This window comes from Chelonia mydas, chromosome 1 (genome assembly GCF_015237465.2).
Source record: "Chelonia mydas isolate rCheMyd1 chromosome 1, rCheMyd1.pri.v2, whole genome shotgun sequence".
NCBI classification, from domain to species: domain Eukaryota; kingdom Metazoa; phylum Chordata; order Testudines; family Cheloniidae; genus Chelonia; species Chelonia mydas.
In genome coordinates, this window is record NC_057849.1 from 258531959 (window position 1) to 258555315 (window position 23357).

Consider the following 23357-nt stretch of genomic DNA (forward strand, 5'->3'; position numbering starts at 1 on the left):
TTAGGTAGGACCACCTTTTCAAAAGTGCTCCTGGATTTTCAGTGCCTTCATTGTTGAGTACCCACAATTAGGGAACACTTGAAAATGTAGACCTACATATTAAAAACCATATGGTTAAACCCACAAGACCATCTAGCAGTAGGAAACATAGTCAGAGTGAATGTGCATTGCTGAAAGCCAGTTTTCAACCTGCTGTTGAAGGGGCTGATTCTGGGGACGTTTCGAGATCAAAGGGGAGGGCATGCCACAGCCCTGGGGTCACATAGGCAACGAGACAGAGGTTTTCCTTCCTGTCCCCCCTACACATGCCATGCTCTAGGGGCCCCATCCCTTGGAGCTCCCAGGATGCAATGATGCATAACATGGAGCCAGAGCCTCAGAAAGTTAACTTTCCAGTAGGGGCCATAAAGCTCAGATCTGTAACCTAATTCATGCCCAGCAAGCAGCCAGTGAAACACACATCCGAGACCCACTCCCCAGCAGCAGAGAGGGGCAGAGGGAGATCACTAGTGGTGCCACCTGAATGACAGTTCTCCCCTCTTTCTCCCGGGCAGGGTCAGCAGACAACAAGATTGAGACAGCTATGTCTGAGCTGGTGCCGGAGCCCCGGCAAAAACCAGCAGTGCCAATGAAACCTGTTGGCATTAACTCCAACCTGCTGGGCTACATTGGGATCGACACCATCATTGAGCAGATGCGCAAGAAGACCATGAAGACGGGCTTTGACTTCAACATCATGGTTGTAGGTAGGAGGGGTCATCAAGACCTATGGAGCTTTTGGGGGGCATAGAGAGAAGCTTTACCGAGCTTTGACTTCACTCTCATAGGCACAGGTACAAGAGGTTATAAGGGTATAGGGGATCATTGGGAGTATGGGTGAAGGACAGATGCTTTAACATCAGTCCAAGCCTAGTTCCAGTAGATCTCTAGTCCCTGTCCTTGTGATTTTCTGTTAAGGTACTTATGAAGGGCAAGAAGATCCCTCACACCCAACTTGGCAACTTCCATGGGTTTAAGTTCTTCAGCCTATTGTCAGAGCACAGCTGAGGTAAATGCTACATTCTTCCCCTTTACATTTATCAGGTCAAAGTGGGCTGGGGAAATCAACACTGGTGAACACCCTCTTCAAATCCCAAGTTAGCCGCAAGTCTTCAGGCTGGAACCGTGAGGAGAAGATCCCTAAGACAGTGGAGATCAAGGCCATTGGGCATGGTAAGAACCAGGAAAAGTATCGTGAGGACCAGCAGTACTGGCTGAAAGAGTGTACAGAGTGCTGGTGTCTTAGAACAGTCCTGTCAAGGACCTTTTACAAGGGCTGGCTGGAAAACCAGAATTCAAGATTTAGTTCCACATTGAGATGAAACAGACCTTTCCAAATTTTTGAGAGAGGGAGAGAGAGACCCTGACCCATTAGACTAGCCAGCAGCCTGGTGGTTAGGGCACTCATCTGGGAAGTAGGAGACCCAGGTTCAAAGCCCCTGCTTTGAAAGAGGCACAAACAGTCTCTCCCTTGCTTCTGTGGTCATGGAAAGGGCAGACCATCATCATTCCCACAACATGAGTCATAGACACCTACACAGAGAAGCCGATCTTGAGGGAGGGGGATCATGAGGTCTTTTCTGCTTTCTTCCCCAGTCATTGAAGAAGGTGGTGTCAAGATGAAACTAACGGTAATTGACACCCCAGGATTTGGTGACCAGATCAACAATGAGAATTGGTGAGCGTCTGACTTACCCATCTATCCTCCCCCTCTCTGTGTGCCTCTTGGGTGGCTGACTTCCCCACAGGGCTGGGCATACAGAAGAGTCAGCACCCAGCGTGGTCCATGCTGTAAGATGGACCCCGCCCCTGGAACACAGCGAACAGGTCAGCCTGAGCTCAGCCCCAGGCGGAGTCAGCGCTGCAGGGTGGGATGTTGGTGTTCCTTCCGATTCAGTTCTGAACCAGTCCCCAGCATGGGAGCGGGGGGACTCTGTGGTGCGGGCTGTTGTCTTTCATACAAGATGTGTTCGTTACAGATCCCGTAGTACATCTGAGAAGAATAAAGGTGTCAGTAGCAGCATCCTGCCAAAGTCCAATCTGGATAATGGTATTCTGCCTCCCCAAATGTCACCCGGGGGTTCCAAATGGATAGGATATTGTTCTTCTCTTCCTCGCTTAAGGCCTGAGCCAAAGCCCATTAACCTCAATGGAAATAGTCCTATTGCCTTCAGTGGACTTTGGATCAGGCCCATGTACTGCTGTGAACTGTTAAACTGCCAACACGTTCTGCTCCAGAGGTGGCTGTGCTTCAGCGGCTGGGAAAATGAGCACAGCTTATAAAGTGTTTGGGAGCCTACTAGATGACAAAAAGAACAGGAGGACTTGTGGCACCTTAGAGACTAACCAATTTATTTGAGCATAAGCTTTTGTGCGCTACAGCTCACTTCATCGATGCATCCGATGAAGTGAGCTGTAGCTCACGAAAGCTTACGCTCAAATAAATTGGTTAGTCTCTAAGGTGCCACAAGTCCTCCTGTTCTTTTTGCGAATACAGACTAACACGGCTGTTACTCTGACGCTAGATGACAGAGGCTCAGGAAATGTAAAATCCTTATAATGATCATTTCATTTATTTTACTTAGGCCTACACATGCTATAAAAGAGTGACTATTGCTGTGCTCTAGGACCCTTGGCTAACTTAAAACTCAACAAAATTCACCCCCCAAGTGTACGTTTGGTGAGGCAATGCAGTCAGTATAGCCCACTACCAGCCAATCAGGCAGCGCATCCTTCTCAAGTCCCCCTCCCAGTCCAACAGTTCCCCCCACCCTGCTTGCAATCCCCTGCTCCGCTCCCCCCCCCCCCAAAATTCAGCAGATTCTGCCTATTTTGGATCAGAGTAAGGCAAATGCCAAAGTCACGGGGGGGGCCACACAGCGAACGCCCTGCCAGCAGCCCTTTTCCACGTATGCCACTGGGGCTTCAGCTTGAGCACCTCTGCTGATCAAGAACCCTGGCAGGATCTGATCAGGCGAACAGATGATACCCTCCCACCCTGGAAACCCCTCTTAGTTCCTGTACGTGCCAGCAGCACTGTATGTATGAAGGATGAGGAAGGAATGTGCCCCCCGCCCCTCTCTCTGACCTTCACAGCTGGGAGCCCATCGAGAAATACATCAGTGAGCAATATGAAAAATTCCTGAAGGAGGAAGTGAATATTGCAAGGAAGAAACGAATCCCAGACACACGAGTCCACTGCTGTCTCTACTTCATCTCCCCCACCGGTCACTCGTAGGTATCCTGCTGCTGACGGCTTCCTCTCTCCCACTCCTCACTTATATGTCTCCTGTCTCATCCGTATCTTACTGTGCCTCTACTTTAGCTCCCCCTATGGACCAGTCACATGTATCTCACCACTCCCTCTCTATGTAATGTCCTCCACGAGTCTCTCTCGGCATCCTATCCCATGCATCACTCCTATATACATCCCACTCTGCGTCTTTCATCTCCCCCATGGGTCATGCGTAGGAATCCCACTGCTGTTTAACTTTTCCCTACTGGGGTGAACACTGGGAGGGCTGTACAGAAAAGCATTAGACTGGGATAGCCAGGCCAGCTCTCCCGATAGTTTTTTCTTCTTCTAGGCATTGAGTGAGGAGGAAGGAGAAGCGATCTAATGGGAGCATCTCTTGGGGATATGCAGGAGAGCTCTCCCTTCTCCCTCTAGTCTGGACTCTGGGAGGGGGAAGAGCGGAGCCAGCGTTAAGGGTGATGTGGTAAAATGACTCTCACTTATTCCTTTTTCCTGGGCTGCAGCTTGCGACCCCTGGACCTAGAGTTCATGAAACATCTCAGCAAAGTAGTAAACATCATCCCTGTTATCGCCAAGGCAGACACCATGACTCTGGAAGAGAAGACTGAGTTCAAACAAAGGGTGAGTACCACCATGCCTGTGTGGAGTGAGTCTTTCCCAGCCTCACCTGTCCTGGCAGGAAGGTGGGAAAGGAGGTTGTATCCTTCAGACTGGGATTATATTGTTTTGACCACTCAGACATCCTGGTGTTTCCCTCCATGGTTCGGAACAGCATTCAGCTGCTGCCATGGGATACAATATTGGACTCTTCTCCACTGACAGAGTCCAGCTATTGTGTAACCTTAAAACAGGACCTGGTTCTGTGTCAATGTGGGGTGTGTGCGATGATCTGGGTGTGCTCATATGGCAGAAGATTGCCTAAATCATTCAGATTAATATGGGGAAGGCCACTTTTCCAGCTGTTAGGATATCACAGCAATTCAGCTCTTTCCCAAGTCGCTGTACATTCCTGACAATATGGCCTTGTCATGAATATAGGGGGACGGGTAGCATAAAATCCCTCCTTGGCAGCTGGACTGGATTGCCTTACCTGTAAAGGGTTAAGCAGTTCAAATAACCTAGTTGGCACCTGACCAGAAGGACCAATGAGGAACGAAGATACTTTCAAATCTGGGGGGGGGAAGGATTTGTTTGTTGTTCTCTGTGTTGTTCCCTCTCCGGACCGAGAAGCCAAGCAGGTACAATAGCTCCTGAGACATATACCTGGAATAATCCATCTAAAACCACAGAAATTGTGAATAGGGCAAGGAAATGCATTAGGTTATCTCTTGTTTTGGCTTGTGAATTTCCCTATGTTACAGAGGTAGTTTCATTCCTGTTTTTGTAACTGTGAAGCTGAGCACAGAAGAGAATCCTCTGTGTTTAAAATCTTTTTATTACCCTGTAAAGTTACCTTCCATCCTGATTTTGCAGGTGTGATTCTTTTACTTTTTTCTTTATAATAAAAATTCTTCTTTTAAGAACCTGATTGATTTCAGTGTCCTAAAGAAAAGGGGTCTGGTTGAGCTCATGTTGCTAAGGCAACTGGTTGGTATTTTAGTCTCAAGCCTTCCTAGGAAAGGGGGTGAAGGGGCTTGGGGGGATATATTGGTGGGGGGGGATGATTCTAAGTGACCCTTCCATGAATTTTTGTGTAAATCACTTGGTGGTGGCAGCAATATACTGTCCAAGGACAAGGAAAGGAATCTGTGCCTTGGAGAGTTTTTAACCTAAGCTGATAGAATACAAGCTTAGGGGGTCTTTCATGCGGGTCCCCACATCTGTACCCCAGAGTTCAGAGTGGGGGGGTACCTTAACAGGCCTTACCCAAGAACATGCTTGCCCTTTAAATGAACCTTTGAAAAACATGTGCCCACAGTGGGTCAGAGCTGACATTAGGGTGACCAGATCTTCCGATTTTATAGGGACAGTCCCAATTTTGGGGTCTTGGCTCCTATTACCTCCCACCCCCTGTCCTGATTTTTCACACTTGCTGTCTGGTCACCCTAGCTGACATTAACATGTATCTGTGCTAGTGAACCCCACCTCTGAGCTCAGACTAATCAACAGGAGAATGGTTTCAGAGTAGCAGCCGTGTTAGTCTGTATCCGCAAAAAGAAAAGGAGGACTTGTGGCACCTTAGAGACTAACAGATTTATTTGAGCATAAGCTTGAGCTACAGCTCGCCCAAATGATCCTAAGGAAATGATCAACTAAAACCACAAAGAATAATGATGAATGGTCTGCTAGGGGCACCACAATGGAGAATTTAAATGAGTGGATCTTCTGGTGAACTGAAATCTACTAGAGATCATTTGGGGCAAAAACTACCTGGTGGGCTGCATCTATCGTGGAAGAGCAGCTGTTTCTATGCTGAAGTCTCTCAAAGGGCATCTGTCACAGTGATGGCAAGGGTTTCACACCTGTGTTGAGACCTGCCAAGATGTCTTTCTGCTGATCCCTGTTCTGTGACTGGTTTATTAATCCTTCATAACCCTGACCCATGGGGCCAGCGAATAAAGTCCAATCTCTTGCCAGCACTGCTGTGTGTCACAACTGTATCACACACTCCTTCAGGAGTATTCCCTGCAGGCGCCTTCCCCTTGAGAATGTTGCAGCAGGAATGTAATACCACTGCACCCTGCTGTCTGCCATAATTCAATGCTTGCACTGCTTTTTACTTTCCAATGTTTCCCTGCCCAGGTGCGCAAAGAACTGGAGGTGAATGGGATCGAGTTTTACCCCCAGAAAGAGTTTGATGAGGACCTGGAGGATAAAACAGAGAATGACAAAATCAGGGTAGGACACACCATATAACGAGAGAGTATTGAGGAGTGGTTAGATTTCACTGAGTGCAGAATGGAGACAAATCACCCTAGTTTTCAAAGTGCTTTGAGATCCTTGGATGAAAGATGCTATAATGCAAAGTATTATTATTATTGTTTATATCCAGTAGGGAGGATGGGTTCTTTTATCCTTTCTAATTTAATTTGCATTGTCTCCGTTCATTATCACCATAGAGTGCAGTGACTGCTGAATTTAAGAGGACTATTTGTTTCACTTCATCTTGCTGGACACTGGCTGGGTTTAGCTTCCCATGTGAGCTGTTGCTATTTACGCCCCAACTTCTTCTCAGCTTGACCCCTCAAACTCTTATTTTTGGGGGTCTCCCAAGTAAAAATTTGATCATATTTCCCTTCACATCAACCATCATTGCAGTATTCTCCTGTAGAAATGCTGGGGATATCTGCAGACCAACCTCTAGGAATCTGGGGACATCTGTAGAAGACATGTAGGGCTTTTCCTGTTGGGGGTTTATGAATTTCATTTTGGGGGTTATTTTTAGCAATTTTTGAGTTTTGTGTAGATATCCAAAATTGGTGGGTTTGGGGGTTTCTCTATGTATACACTAGGCTTTGCAGAATTCAATTTTTATTTTTTTCATAATTTTGATGGATAATATAAAAGTTTATTTTTAAGCAGTTTTTTCAATTAAAATTTTCACAGTGGGTAAAATTGGGGTGCTGGTCAGATGATAGGGAAGATAGGACAATAATTATTTAATGACCGTGGATGTTGAGATTCAAAAAGTTAAAGCTTTATAACCATTCAAACACAAATTGTCAATATCACGTCAAAATATAAACAGTAAATATCCTTCAAATCAAACTCTAATAAGTTCTCAAACAGCATTTTTCTTACCTTGTCTATCTGTAAATTTCAATTATTATCTGTGGAAATATTTTTCATCAGTTTGGGTGTCCCTTAAATTGATGTTTACCTACTTTTTTTACCAATAAAAATCTAATTCTTCCAAGCCTATATATACTGTATATATTATACGCATTACTCATTACAGTCATATATACTATAATAAGCAATCTCTTTGTAACGTTCCCTAGTGCACTTTAATGTAGCACTGTTTCAAACAGCATTACTTTAAAGTGCACTAGGGAACCTTTAGTGTGCACCAGCAGGGTCTACACAGACCAATTAATGTGCAACACATTTGCGTGCTTTAGAAATCATACCCCGTGTAGACAAACCCTTAGATACAAGTAGCCATTTCCAATGTTTTTCCCATGTTTATTGGATGAACACTGATTTCATTTTTTTATTGGGGTGTTTTACTGGTGTTTATCAGTTAATACTGAAAATCAGAAGCCATAAACTTATGGAACATTGTGGAGACCTGCGAAAACCTATGGAAATATTGGGGGATCTGCAGACTGACCTATGGAAGCAAGGGATTTCTACACAACAAATGGAAGTGTCGGGTACCTCTGGGGACTGTCACATTTATAGAACTAGCTGCACCTCTCCCCCCTCTTGGTATTTCTTCACGGCAGAGTAAACTTGGAGGATTGGCATCTGGGTTAGCCTACCCTAGGTGTGAGTGGTCACTCCAAAGTTATTGTGTCCTCATTGAGGTTGCAGTCCCCTGTGCATGTGTGTTGCTAGGACTTATGGGAGTGGGGGTGGGCGGAGGCATCTCCCATGGTTCTTTGTGCTGCAGTGAGATGAGCCACTCTATGATTCTTTCCCAATGAATTGTGGGAGAACTTGTCTGTCCTTTTGGCCGGATGGGAGGAATTGTGGGAAGGTGTTGGAGGACTCTCAGTATTGGAATGATTTAGTCTGTGTCCTCATTGCAAAATGAGCGGGTTACCAACCTCACTCAGCCGTTAGCCTATACCCCAGGACAGGACAGCTAGCTGGGGTTGAAAGCACCACTAAACTGGGGTGACAGATTTTTATGTGTGGAAGGGAGGAGAGTTAGGGGCAACACCTGAGTAAAAGGCCAAGTTAACTCTGCAGTGAAGACATACTCCCTGAGTGCATCTCCTCAGGTGATAGGTACAGGCAAAAGGCCTATCTCGGAGTTGGAATCATGTCATTCTTCCACTCTGAGCCAGGGACCTGGGTAAAATACTCCATGTATAGCAACCTCTTATCACTAAGTGATACAGTAACCTGCAGCCTCCTTAAAACAACATAGAATCATAGAATACCAGGGTTGGAAGGGACCTCAGGAGGTCATCTAATCCAACCCCCAGCTCAAAGCAGGACCAATCCCCAATTTTTGCCCCAGATCCCTAAATGGCCCCCTCAAGGATTGAGCTCACAACCCTGGATTTAGCAGGCCAATGCTCAAACCACTGAGCTATCCCTCCCCTCTTCATTGAATGGAGCACTAGAGAAAAAATAGGATTTTAGAACAACGAACAGTATGTCTCTCCTACCTAGGATCCTACCGTCCCATACTGGTAGGCCCAATACCTAGGTAGGCCTATACGCACACACGCACACACTCTTTGTCTTGCAGGACACTTAGTCAAGTGTTGGTGGCTTTTGCCCTCTGGGTCAGAAAGTTTCATACCCTGGCAGGAGAGTGAGCTAGAGTTGTCAGAGTGAATAGTTCTGGCATTGTCCCTTTAGGACTCATAGGTGACCATCTTGAGCCATCTCCTCTTTCCTTCTGGGAACCACCCCAGAGAGACCCCTCGGGAGAAATAGTTACACCAAAATATGAGTGCAGCAAACACCAGGCCAAAGTCAGGCCAGCATACAGTATTAATAAATGATTTCAGAGAGCTCCATATTCATCACTTCTTTGATTCAAAAATGCTGGTCACATCTGCAGACTCACCTAGAACAATACTGCACCCATCTGCAGAACCCATGGAATCACTGGGAAACTCTGCAGGCTCAGCTATGGCAACAGCTGTAAACAACTGTTGAAATGCTAGGGCTATTATCGTATTCAGCAGTGGCCGGTCATTGACAGTGAGTGCCTGTTGCCCTGCAGAAGACCGCATGCTGGAGGGAGGAGGGTAACAGGGGGAAGGGTGGAGAGAGATTAGTATATCTCATTGTTGTCTAGTGCGCAGAGGAACAGCTTGACTAGGCCTGTCTACCTGTCTGTCTCCAGCAGGAAAGCATGCCGTTTGCAGTGGTGGGCAGCGACAAGGAATACCAAGTAAATGGCAAAAGAATCCTGGGCAGGAAAACTCCCTGGGGCGTCATTGAAGGTAAACAGGTCCATCCTTTTGAGATGGATGTATCTCCGTAGGCTCAGGCACGCAAAGCTCCAGGTACTACCCCTTGCACCTATAGTTAAACATATTTTTAAATCAAAATTAAAAAAAGATATTTTCAAACACCGCTGCTGAGGGGAATTGGAGCTACCACTGTGGTATCACCAACTGGCAGGGTATTGCGGCCACTCTAGAGTAGAAAAGGTGCCACGTTGGGGCCCATGAGGTCACTTCACTTTTCAAGTGACCCCTCCCTCATGGTTTTAAGAACTGACAAGCCCAATAGACTGCATGTGATGCACAAATAGCACTATATGCCCTGTTTGAAATATAAGATTTGTGCCCGTCTGCCCACTGCCTTGACAACCATCCCCTGCGCTGTACTAATGAAGGGTTTTTTTAACACCCCCCTCCCCAATTTTCTCTGTTTACAGTGGAAAACCTCAATCACTGTGAATTTGCCCTACTTCGAGACTTTGTCATCAGGTGAGGCCAGCGGTTATGCAACTGTTTATTCCTGATGAGAAGGGCTACAGTACTTACTTAACCGACTTTCAGATAGAATTTCCTAGTGACGAAAGCCATGATAATGGAACAGTCTCCAACCGGATGAAAGTCATATTTCTTCAGACAATTCAAGCTGGGCTGACTACTAGAGGGAACAATCTTAAATTAACTAATGGACAGGGCAACCTAGCTGATCTTTAATGTCTATGATTGCTATGCCAACAAGGGGGCTAGTTGTGATGGTGCTCGGGTGATGTAGATGGCCTGTGTGACAACGAACGGGAGTGACACCCTCCCCCATGCCCCATTATACAAACACACAATAGATGGGAACACTTTTTAGTTGCTCCTGACTTAGGGCTGGGTTGGAATCAATGACAAAGAAGGAAAGACTCTTCAGTCCATTCCCAATCTCCAGACCATATAGTCCTCCTGATCTGGGGATGAACTAGAACTGACCAAGAGATAAAAAGCTCCATATCCCCAATCTCCAGTCCCCCTTCTCTCAAGTTCATGTATGGATTGAAGCCCTTTCAGGAGAACTGACATCTGTCTGAAATTCTGTGGGAAGTCCCATAGTTTGAAGGCATAGGTGCTAGAACTACGGGTGCCGGGGAGTGCTGCCGCACCCTCTGGCTTGAAGAAGTTTCCATCATATCCAGGGTTTACAGTTTGGTTCAATAGTTCTCAGCACCCCCACTATAAAAATTGTTCCAGCACCCCTGTTTGAAGGTAATTTTTATGCCCTATAAACTAATAAGATAGGTTTTTTTCAGAAGCCCAAATGTAAATATACGTCAAAGTCAAAAACCATTCCCCTGTATGCTTTCTGATGTCATGGAGTTTTGGCATCTGGGAGAGATGAGACCTCAGATTGTGACACAGTGATGTCATGGTGACATCACAATATTGCATTGTTTGTCCCTCACAACAAATTCCTAATGCTGGTACCACCTAGCTGTCACTGTTGGGCTTTCCCCAAATCTTTCAATAAAAGGTGGTCATTAAACAATGGTGGTCAAAGCCCAGGAGTTTTCTGGCAGTTAGTGACTGGTTGGAAGGAGCTGTGGCTGTGGGGACTCTTCCAGTGGGGCTGGTGCCAACAGCACAGCTACTGTGGGCTCCACTGCACAACTGACCAGATGCATCATGGGGAAGTTTTACCTTCCTTGAAGCCTCATGTATTGGCTGCTGCTGGAAGATTGATGAACCAAAAGTCTTAACTGATATAGCAGGATGCAGAATAGCGGACTCAATGGACCATTGATTGGTCTGATCTGGTGTAGCAGGAGATAGCATATTGCACTGGCGTGGCCAATGATCTGAGCCAGCTTGACATATCCTGTGTGCCTATTTTATTTTGCTGACTGATGCAGTTTCAGTTAGCTAATGTATTATGGCTTCCATAGAAAATGAATGTCCTATTCATTGGCAAGCCAGACCAGAGAAACTGTCCCATTTATCTTGGAAATAAATAGACCCAGAAAGAATAACATTGACCCAGCCGATTTTTTTTTCTTACCCTCCTTCTGTCTCCCTCTGCCTCCTGCAGGACCCACCTGCAAGACCTAAAAGAAGTGACGCACAACATCCACTATGAGACCTACAGGGCCAAGCGGCTGAATGACAATGGGGGGCTCCCCCCAGTGACCGCCGAGACAGAGGAGAACCACGAAAGTAATCTGTGAATCACTCCTCCCACTGTCTGGATATTACAACCCGTCCCAGCTACCTTTGAGTTTACTGTAGGCCTGTCTTCAAAGCATGTGGCACATCCTCTGTGTGTGCGTGTATGGGAGAAGGAGCAGGGGCTTTCCTTTCTCCTTCCTAGAATGTCGTCATTCTCGGTTTTTTGCACAGGCTGTTTGTTGTCTTCCCCCTCTCTCGTGTTCTGTGGTTCAGTTGCATGTCTTGGTTGTGGGAAGTAGCGGAGGGAATGCTGGGAGATTTGATTTCTGGGGTTTGGGGTGTTTGGGGAGGATGACTTGGTTCTGTGTTTGCACATTTGAAAAGCATAGAAAGACTCCAAGGACAGACAGATTGATCAATGAGCACAGTGCCTTCCGAATGGTGGTGGCATTGGAGAACCTCTTCCTTCATGTGAGTGGAGTTCCCTGGTGTGGGTGGGGAAGGTAGGCGGTTGATTAGGGGGAGTGATAGGTGGCTATGGCATATCTGTTTTCTCACTGAGGCCTGTTAAAAAAGGGAAGGAGAGGGGGGGAGTTAGTGGTAATTTGTGGCTGGGAGGAGAGCATATTATCATATTTTTCCAGTCCATGTTCTTACTGGGAGATGCGTGATGGTGGGAAGTGAGCACAAATTAGATCTTGGACCTTAGGATTTCATTGTAAGATCTAGCAGCTGTTGTTTTACCTTCCTATCACAGGTGTCTAGGAGGAGAGAGACTACGAAAAACCAGGAACACTAATTGAGGGACAAATCCTGAGGTCTTCACTCAGGGCCAAATAGCGGCATTTAGCCACTGCCTTGGAATTGGTAGGGTGGCTCCCTGCCCCAGCAGGCAGGGGGTCCGGGTAGGCTGCCCCATCTTTTAGGATACTTCAGCTTGCTGCCCCCAGTGTGCTCGGCCCACTTTGCAAGCCAATGCAAAGGGTGAGGAGAACAGGCCTGGGCATAGCTCTATTGCTTCCCTTCCTGTAGGGCAACATATACCTGCTGGGACACAGCAGAGGGGCAGGCCCTGCACTCCCCTGCAATTGCGAATGCCCCTTGCACATGACACACAGGGTAGGCTGCCTGCGTAGTCACCCATGCAAGGGCCACCCAAAACCTGGCCCCCAGGAGTTTACTCAGACAGAACTCCCAACGAAGCAAATGGGCCAAGCCGAGTCCTCACACGGTTTTTACCCAGTATTTACTTGGACAAAATTGTCCCTGAAGCCATGGGAGACGTGCCTAAGTAAAAAAATGAATGAGGGCCTTGGAACGTGTCCTAGAGTTAAATGCTTGAAACTATGCCAACACCAGTAAGTGTGAATCACACGTACTAGTGTGAACATGAGGCCATCCCTTCTTTCCTTAGCACAAAGAGCTGGCTTCACTGGAACTAGCTCGTGGACAAACTGGGAAGAATTTTGGCTGGCCTGCTGGTCTTGGGTCAAGTGATCCCCTCTACACCCACCAGTCCTCGGCACACTCTCACTAGTTAGTTATTGAGGACATCAGAGGATGTATAGAGGGGGAGAAATATGCACTAAGGGAGTGTGAATGAGAAAGGAAAAGGGACATTAGCAGCAGAGGAAATCATCATTTCCAGGACTGGAGTGAGTTTCCACACAAGAACAGCTCCTAATTCTGTTGGGAAACATCATGTGGTCCCTTTATCTGCTGTATAGGATTCTGCTTTTAGGGAAGGAGGAGAGAAAAATACACATGACCCTTGCGCCCCCGCCCCCAGCCAGAACCACCCACTTTTGACGTAGTGCTGGATACCAGTCCTTGAGCAAGTGAGAACTATGGATACCTTGTGAGGTTCTTTGCAGATTGTCCACACTGGGAACCTTTCCACAGGCTTACCCCCGGGTCCAGAGCCTCTACTGTGCTTTTGGATTCTTTGGGGTGAAATGTGGGCATTATAGAGATGTAAAGTTAATATCTTATTCAATTGCTTTATGAAGAAATGCTTTTTAATCCCCTGGATTTCTTGCTCTAGGGATCCCTTTCCCCTTCCCAGTAACAGCTATATCATTCTCCAGCTCTCAAACAAACGTGGTCAGTCTCTGCACAGCTTCCACATGTGAATAGCAACTGCTTTATCAGTTTCCCCCTCTGATCTTCCAAGAGACAGCCTGTTATTTGATTAAGGGACTTGTCTCTCTCTCAGCACTGAGCCCTAGATTAGGGGTAGATGTAGTCACTGAATGGTTATATCAGTTTTCTTAACACTAAGGCCTCTACTTTGTATTTTAGCTGTGGAGAAACAGCATTACATAAGAACATAAGAATCGCCCTACTGGGTCAGACCAAAGGTCCATCTAGCTCAATATCCTGTCTTCCGACAGTGGCCGCTGCCAGGTGCCCCAGAGGGAATGAACAGAACAGGTAATTATCAAGTGATCCATCCCGTGTCGCTCATTCCCAGCTTCTGGCAAAGAGAGGTTAGGGATGCCATTCCTGCCCATCCTGGCTAATAGCCATTGATGGACCTATCCTCCATGAATTTATCTAGTTCTTTTTTGAACCCTGTTATGGTCTTGGACATCACAACATCCTCTGGTAAGGAGTTCCACAGGTTGACTATGCATTGTGTGAAGAAATACTTTATTTTATTTGTTTTAAACCTGCTGCCTATTAATTTCATTTGGTGACCCCTAGTTCTTGTGTTATGAGAAGTAGTAAACAACGCTTCCTTATCTACTTTCTCTACACCAGTCATGATTTTATAGACCTCAATCATATCTCCCCTTAGTTGTCTGTTTTCCAAGCTGAAAAGTCCCAGTCTTATTAATCTCTCCTCAGATGGAAGCCGTTCCATACCCCTAATAATTTTTGTTGCCCTTTTCTGAACCTTGTCCAATTCTACTATAGCTTTTTTGAAACGGGGCAACCACATCTGCATGCAGTATTCAAGATGTGGGCATACCATGGATTTATATAGCGGCAACATGATATTTTCTGTCCTATTATCTATCCCTTTCTTAATTATTCCCAACATTCTGTTTGCTTTTTGGACTGCCACTGCACATTGAATGGATGTTTTCAGAGAACTATCTACAATGACTCCAAGATCTCTTTTTTGAGTGGTAACAGCTAATTTAGACCCCATCATTTTACATGTATAGTTGGGATTATATTTTCCAATGTGCATTACATTGCATTTATCAACATTAAATTTCATCTGCCATTTTGTTGCCCAGTCATCCAGTTTTGAGAGATCCTTTTGTAGCTCTTTGCAGTCTGCCTGGGTCTTAACTGCTTGAGTAATTTTGTATCATCTGCAAATTTTGTCACCTCACTGTTCACCCCTTTTTCCAGATCATTTATGAATATGTTGAATAGGACTGGTCCCAGAACAGACCGCTGGGGGACACCATTATTTACCTCTCTCCATTCTGAAAACTGACCATTTATACCTACCCATTATTTCCTATCTTTTAACCAGTTACCAATTCATGAGAGGACCTTCCCTCTTATCCCATGGCAACTTACTTTGCGTAAGGGACCTTGTCAAAGGCTTTCCGAAAATCTAAGTACACTATATCCACTGGATCCCCTTGGTCCACACGCTTGTTGACCCCCTCAAAGAATTCTAGTAGATTAGTGAGGCATGATTTCCCTTTACTAAAACCACGTTGGCTCTTCCTCAACAAATTATGTTCTTCTATATGTCTGACAATATTGTTCTTTATTATAGTTTCAACCAGTTTGCCCGGTACTGAAGTCAGGCTTACAGGCCTGTAATTGCTGGGCTCACCTCTGGAGCCCTTTTAAAAAATTGGCATCACATTAGCTATCCTCCAGTCATCTGGTACAGAGGCTGATTTAAATGATAGGTTACATTCTACAGTTAATAGTTCTGCAATTTCACATTTGAGTTCCTTCAAAACTCTTGGGTGAATACCATCTGGTCCTGGTGACTTATTGCTGTTTAATTTATCAGTTTGTTCCAAAACCTCCTCTAATGATACCTCAATCTGGGACAGTTCCTCAGATCTGTCACCTAAAAAGAATGGCTCAGGTTTGGGAATCTCCCTCACATCCTCAGCTGTGAAGACCGATGCAAAGAATTCATTTCGTTTCTCCGCAATGGCCTTATCGTCCTTGAGTGCTCCTTTAGCACCTCAATCGTCCAGTAGCCCCACTGATTGTTTAGCAGGCTTCCTGCTTCAGATGTACTTAAAAAAATATTTGCTATTACTTTTTGAGTCTTTGGCTAACTCTTCCTGCCTTGGAGCGGAGTCTCTAACACTGAAGCCCAAGCATTCCTCTATTTAGCTCAGCTGTTTAGAATGCAGCGAGACTGACAAAGATGGCAGACAGCTGCTGGAATCAGTCCAGCCTGACGACAATTGCAATGAGTTTGGTGATCTTTGATCCCAAGAGGATGCACGTCCCGTGATTAGTGGTCATCCCTTAGTAGTAGAAGAGCAGCAGGTCACATCTGAGATGGGTTTGCAGAGCTGAGTCATCCAGCACGGCAACCAGCAGAAAGGGCTGCAGGTCAGGACTGAGGTGTTCTGGAAGAGCTGTTGCAGGTGAGGTTGAGGTATGCTGGCAGAACCGCATGAAGCCCAGGACTGGAAGAGCAGGGAGCATCCTAGAAGTGACATGCATTCGCAGAGCTGCGTCAGAGAAGCCTGCGCTGGGTCTGTGGTGTTAGCTAGTGCTATCACTGCAGGCTAAAGGGCTCTTCAGCATCTCTCGTCTGTCCATACAGATTGGCCATTCTCAACGTTACTAAGTGTAAAGGCCCCATCAGCCCTGCTCTGTCCATCCATCCGTATCAACTCCTCCCAGCTCCAATGCACAGAGAGGGCCTTCATTGTTGCTCCTGTCCTTCCATTTGGGCCAGGCATTCTCAGATCTAGTGTAGGGCAAAAGCCTCTTCAGTGCTGCCTCCATCCATATCAGCTGTTCCCAGCCCTAATGGAAGGCGAAAACATCTTCTGTAGTGCTTCTCTTTAACTAGCCATTCACAGACTAATCCAGGGCAAAAACCACCGCAGAACTACTCCTGTCTGTCCATCGAGCTCAGCTGTTTTAAACCCCACTGAAGGGCAAAAGCATCTTCAGTGCTGCTTCTGTCCATCAATGCGTCTCAGCTGTCCTCAACCCACCCGGGGCCTCTGCTCCTGAGCAGCCAAACATATCATCTGTCCCCCAGCCTTGCTGTGGAGTGAAGGTCTCTTCAGTGTTGCAGCTGCCCATAAGGCTTCATCTCAGCTGTTCTCAGCCAGCTGCTGGGGGAAGGCTGCCCCTGCCCATCCAGCAGGGCAAAGATTCCATCAGTGCTTCTCCTAGCCATTAGGCTGAAGGATGGAGCCTAAGCCCTGCCATGCTGGAGAAACTAAGGCTATGTCTACACTGAGATAAAATACCTGCCGCACCGCTGTGGCTGGTCTGGGTCAGCTGACTTGGGCTCAGACTGCAGGGCTATAAAATTGCAGTGTAGGTGCTTGGCTGGAGCCCGAGCTCTGAAACCTCACGAGGGGGAGGGTCTCAGAGGCCAAGCTCCAGCCTGAGCCCAAATGTCTACAATGCAATTAAACAGCCCTGTAGCCCAAGCCCTGTGAGCCTGAGTTTGCTGCCCAGAGCTCTGACACTTGCTGTCACAGGTTTTTTATCACAGTGTAGATGTACCCTAAAACACTCAATCTGGCTTCCCCACTAACCACACCCGTTCATGATGAACATACCGGGGTATTATCAACTCCAGTGACATCGGAGTTTCTTTGTGCAGTGGTAAGGCCATTTCTGCGTCTTTGGGGCCTGGAGAATGGTCATTGCAGAGTGCGGATACCTCCCTGGCTAATTGAGGGATGGCCAGCTCCAGGCCACATGCACAAAGGTGACCGCTTTTCCTTTGTCTGTCACTTGGATTATAAGTACTAGGGCCATGCTCTGTGATCTGTGTCAATGGGGCTTGAGTATGTAGAAGGAGGGTAGTAGATATGGTCTTCTGTGGAGGAACTTGGGCCTGATCGTCCAAGCAGGGATTCCAGTTCTCTTGTGCCACTCAAGGACCCCCTGTGTAAGATGATCTTCCTTAGCAGACATTATTTTACTGGCACCCACACAATGTGCTGAGCATTTTCCTAACACATAGGGATCGATTGTCCAACCTTTTCTCAAGCAGGCGAACATTTGCTCACGCAAGCAGCCCTAGTGACTTCAAAGTCTCTCTGACTCCTCCAATTACCAGGTGTTCATCAAGATAAATATGGGTTGCACAACCTAGCCCATATGGGAAAGGATGGTCCAGTGATTAGGGCACTGGCTTAGGATGTGGAAGATCTCCTTTCAATCCCCTGCTCTGCCCAGACATGCTGTGTGACCTTGGGCAAGTCACTCAGTCTCTCTGTGCCTCAGTTTTCCATCTGCATAATGGGGATAATAATGCATCCCTACCTCACAAGAGGAGAAATACATTACAGATTGTGAAGTATTTTGAGATCTCCTGACGAAAAGTGCTATATCAGAAATAGGTATTCTTATTATTACTGTACTGAGGGAAAAGTGTCATGTTAGCATGTTAACTAACATGTGTTAACTAACATGATGTTAAACATGGCTTTATCCTTGGTGTGGACCAGGACAGTTGCATTAAAAAATGTGTTAATTCATCATGGTTAATCCTATGGGGAACTAACCCTGACCAGCTCATGTTTTTAAACATACCTGTCCTTGTTCACACTAAGGACAAAGCTGTATGTAACACAGTGAGGTCCTATTCCATGCCTCTGGCACCTACATGCTATAATAAATAAATAAAATAATAATAATAATAATAATAATGAATAGCAGCAACACTGTGTTAGTTAACACATTCTCTAACAGGATGCTTTCATTCCCAGCATAGACAAGGCCTAAGAAGGCATCTGGAAAGAGGTAAACATATAAGTGAAGTGCTCAAGGACTGAACTGGCCATGTCTTGGTAAGAGAGAGTGTCAATGACAGTGTGTTGGGATTTTTTGTAAAATGTAAAAATTTCCCCCCAACGACACTTAACATTGTCTATCAGTAAATACAACTGTGAAAATTTTGAACCTCACTGGAAACATCAGAGGCTGATGCAGATCAGATGTTGCAGTAAGTTCTTCCCCGGAGAAAACACATTATTTAATGAATAATTATTTCTAATAATTAATTACAATAACCACACTTTGTAAGTTTGTAGTGCTTTTTATCCAGAGATCTCAAAGCACTTTACAAAAGTGGGTAACAATTACTCCCATTTTACAGACGTAAACTGAGGCAAAGAGGTTACACAACTTGCCTAAAATCACCCAGCAAATCAGGGGCACAGCTGTGAACAGAATTCACGCATCTTGAGAACCACAGCTATACTGCCTCCCCCATCACCATGTGCTTTTAAAAACCAAGGGTGGGAAACATCCTGTACCTTGAACGAACCATTTGTTGTTTGAACAAACAATAAGGAACCCAGGGTGACTTCTGAACAGGTTATTTCTTCCCCAAAAACATGGGCCAACCTCTGAGCATGCCCCTCTGATGTTGGCTGTCTTGCCCACCCTCTCTCCCCTTTCCAGCCCCCATATCCTTTATGCAGCACCTTCCCATGCAGTACCTCTGAGCTTAAGAAAGATATAGGGCTGCTGATTTCAGAGCAAATGCCAGTGCAATGCAGTGGATGGATTGGTGATGCCCAGCAACAAAACAGGTGACTCCACTATTAAAGCTGGAAGTTCCCGCACAACGTATTTCAACTAATAGTGGGTGACAGAGCACCCCGAGTTTTTCTTTCTCCCCACTGCCAACCTGAAAATCATTTGGTGCATCCCAAAATCTGATGTACCTTATTACAGAACTCTACAAAGAAGAACGAAAAAAGTCCCTTAGCAATCAGGGGACATCTACTCCCCTTCTCCCCTTTGACGTTACTTATGAATCTGGATGGCAGCTCCAGGGCACCAAGGCTTACAGGGCAGAGAGCGAAAAGAAATAAATGCTGACTCCTGCCTTGGTTCTGGAAATACTGTGCCACCATCAGCCATTCAAGACGCACCCACAGGTTTTCAGAAATCTAGACCCCACTTCTTTCTTTTGGAAGCAAGTGCAGTGGAAGAAAGTTAATTTTACTTGAGAGATGGAAGAGCAAGAAATGGAAGCATGAACAAGCAAATGAAACCGGGTTCCTGGCACACCCGTCCCCTGACAGTATCATGATGGAGTCTTCTTGTATCAGTCCAGTGCTGATCGAGCAAGAACGAAATCACACAAACTTGTGGTGTAAATGTCGCTAGACTTAACTTTCTATCTGTGTTGTATGATTAAACAAAATGTCACCATTTGAACAAGTGCCTGTCTTGTTTCTTATTTGTTTGTTTTTTTTACACTTCGTTTTTTTACTTGCCCTTCCCTCTACAGTTAGAGTTGCCCCAATCCCATGCAATATCCATCTGGCACTATCCTTGTGTAGCCCAATCCTACACCTACAGGCAGGGGCCTGTCCAGGTAACCGGAATAATAAAAAATAAGATCTGGAAAAGAGCGGTTAGGTCACATCTTACTTGCTGCCTCCCAGTCCCTCCTCCAGTGCTGACTGATTCCCTATATTTTGTATATTATCCTGGACTTTGTCCAATCTGATTTTAATCACTCCAGTGATGAGACTTCCCCCACTTCTCTTGAGAGAACATTTCACTGCCTAATAGACCAGGCAAAGTTCCTTTATATTTGGTTGGGATATTCCTTTGCTTCCTTTAAATTATAGTACTCAGAGACAGAGAAGACCTATTAGATAATCTGCTCATGCAGGAGAGTTTCCAACTAGAGGCTGTGTCATATATTAAAGTGGTAACCCCTATTATTCCTACGTATACTCCCCTAAAACATCCTGAACTATTCTTCTCACTGCTTGGTGTTTACATGCTTCAAACAGTCTCTCAGTTGTCATTTAGCAACACTAAATATTTCTCTTTCTCTTTCTTCACAAGTCAACATGCCAGCCTCTTTAATGATTGGGGTTGCTCTTCTCTCAACTCCCATCAGTGTTTGGACGCTTTTCTGAAATCTGGTGATGTCATGAAGACCAGAGCTTGACGTAGGAAGGCTAGACGGAATTAGCCCTTCTAGAAGATCCCCTCCAAGCTTCTTCTCAATTCAAGGTCTGGCCTAAACCTGCACAAGCCAGGGTCCTCCCAGGCAGGGAGCTGGTGGAGATGAATTGGATCTGCTCACAGAACTGGAATTCTGGGTGACAGAGGGGGATTGAATTTAACCTCTGCCTACATACAATTGGAAATCTGGAACTGTCATGAAAGCTAGGCGCACAGGACGTGGGGCAGAGCCAGTAGATTGAGGACTGCCTTCTGAATTTTAGGACAGTCGGAGAATCCTTTTCCCACGTCATTATAAGCAGTTCTTGTGTCATTGACCTGGAAGGAGTGACCTGAGGTCTCTGCAGAGCCCCTAACTAGCAGGAGGGCTGTATGGAACAGCTTTTTATGGAGGGGATGGTATGATGTGATGGTCTACAATGGCAAATGTCCTCTACAGCCAGAGATGGGCCACTAGACGGGGACGCCTCTGAGTTACTACAGAGAATTCTTTTCCATATGTCTGGCTGGCTGGTCTCACCCACGTTCTCAGTGTCTGATCACGATATTTGGAGTCAGGAAGGAATTTCCCCCCGGGTCAGATTGGCAGAGACCCTGGCACAGGCACCGACTTTTCAAACTGCCTGGGGCTGCTCAACCCCTGGCTCTGCCCCCACTCCACCCCTTCCCCTAAGGCCCCACCCCTGCCTGCCCCCACCCCACCCTGCCTTGCCTCTTCCCGCCCCACCTCTTAAGTTCCTGCCCAGTTCCACTCCCTCCCCAGAGCGCACCGCATCCCTGGTCCTTCCCCCTCCCTCCCAGCCTCCCTGCACGCGGCAAAACAGCTGTTCGTGGTGGGCGGGAGGCGCTGATCCGCGGGGCTGCCAGTGGGCGGGAGGCGCTGGGCAGGAGCTGATAGGGGGGCTGCTGGTGGGTGCTCAGCACCCACCATTTTCCCCCCATGCTTGCTCAAACTCCGGAGCACCCACGGAGTTGACGCCTATGGACCCTGGGTTTTTTCTGCCTTCCTCTGCAGCATGGGGCATGGTCACTTGCAGGTTTAAACTGGAGTAAATGGTGGAGTCTCTATATAACTTGAAATCTTTAAATCATGATTTGAGGACTTCAGTAACTCAGCCAGAGGTTAGGGGTGTATCACAGGAGTGGGTGGGTGAGGTTCTGTGGCCTGCGATGTGCAGGAGGTCAGCCTAGATAATCACAATGATCCCTTCTGGCTTTAAAATCCATAAGTCTATAAATTAACTAAAGGTGTGAAGTGAAAGTGTGTTCGCTAATGCGCACTAAGCCTTCGGGTGGCTGATGTCATTCAGAAGTAGAGTCACTTCAGACACCTTACAGATTGGTCAGGGCATCCAAGCTTTCAACGTCAAGGGTCACAGTAATATCTTGCTAGAGTGTGGGGACTACATCTAACTTGCTATTATAACTAGATTTACCATCCTTTGGCTGATTTGGTTCTCCCTGTACCATGTGGGACCATGCCAGCTGCTCAGGCAGTTGGGGAACCCAATAGCCACTGTGCCTGAGACCTTGAACTCCGGCTTTTAGGGTTTGTGTCCCTACCTCCCTGTTAGTCAGAAGTCAGAGTCTCTCGGAGGTGATTATCCCCACGGAATAGTATTCAAGACCCACTTACGCTACTTACAACTAAAAATAGATTTTATTAGCAAATTATTGAACCCAAGATAAGAAATCATCAAAGGATAAGTAAAATCTGCACTCACCTGCATAGCTACTATGAGAAAGCTGGCCCAAACCTTAGGTTACAGAATATTGGGTTAGATACATGAAAAACTGTACACGGTAGAAGAGCTTTTGGTGTAAGCAACAGCAAAGTTGCCTCTGTTTTTCAGTCTGCCAAATATCCCAAGGAAGGTCTATGGGGAACTAGAGCTCCTCTACCCCTTTGTAAGGAATACCTCACTTTGGTTCTCCCAAAGGGCACCTGCTGCGATTCTGAATTAAGCTGGTGGTCTGCACATTACATTGCCTTAAAAAACCATATTAGCAAGGTGAAACCATTTGGAATCTGGTTCAGTGGCCTCGTCCTTCTGCTTACCCTCAACCTGCATTACGCTATTTTTCTTCTCATTTGTCCTTTCCCATCAGGTTAATATTCTCCTACCTCTTTGAGTTGACCTTTTATTAACAGGTTATCAAACCGGCCCTTCTAGACCAATGAGAAACAAGCAAACAAAAATGTGGATTTCACTAACCTCAAGAGCAGACAGCTCTTTGATTAAAAAGCTTACAAGTAAGAGACAGAAGGCATATTTCAAAACCATTTTAGCTTACAGAATACAGATGCATAAATGAGCCATTCAGATACAGCTTTGTCACAGCGCTATAAAACTGGAAAAGACCCATCCGTCCGTCCCCCTGTCTGTCCATCGCCCATCCCTCTCATCCTTCTGTCTGTCCATCCATCCCTCCGCCCCTCTGCTCCTCTCTGTCCACCCACCCGCCCCTCTGCCCCTACCTGTCTGTCCATCCACCCATCCCTCTGTCCTTCTGTCTGCCCATCCACCCATTGATCTCTCCGTCCTTCTGTCTGTCAACCCCCCTCTGCCCGTCCATCATCCGCCCCATCTGTCCATCCACCCTTCTGTCGGTCGCTCTCGCTACCCGGTCTTTCGACTACCTCCGGCCCCGCCTCTACCCCGAGTCCCCGCGGCCGGGGCCGCGCGCGATGAGGTCACGGGGCGGGGCCTTGCGCG

At 46.5% G+C, this 23357-nt stretch overlaps 1 protein-coding gene across 4 annotated transcripts in view; it reads left to right on the plus strand.

Annotated features, from left to right (window-relative positions):
• The window catches only part of SEPTIN3 (septin 3), a 39308-nt gene extending 19433 nt beyond the window's left edge, over positions 1–19875 (plus strand). For 2 of the 4 annotated variants that reach the window (XM_043544317.1, XM_037882850.2), the window contains 9 exons: positions 555–746; positions 1084–1212; positions 1636–1717; positions 3136–3273; positions 3799–3916; positions 6038–6133; positions 9270–9366; positions 9807–9858; positions 11432–19875. In XM_043544317.1, the coding sequence (XP_043400252.1) occupies positions 555–746; positions 1084–1212; positions 1636–1717; positions 3136–3273; positions 3799–3916; positions 6038–6133; positions 9270–9366; positions 9807–9858; positions 11432–11567 (1040 nt within the window). In that variant the 3' untranslated portion in view covers positions 11568–19875. Of the gene's footprint in view, positions 1–554; positions 747–1083; positions 1213–1635; positions 1718–3135; positions 3274–3798; positions 3917–6037; positions 6134–9266; positions 9367–9806; positions 9859–11431 lie in introns of all 4 variants that reach the window. The other 2 variants (XM_043544309.1, XM_043544305.1) reach the window with 1 other exon arrangement.
• Positions 19876–23357: the final 3482 nt, after the last annotated feature.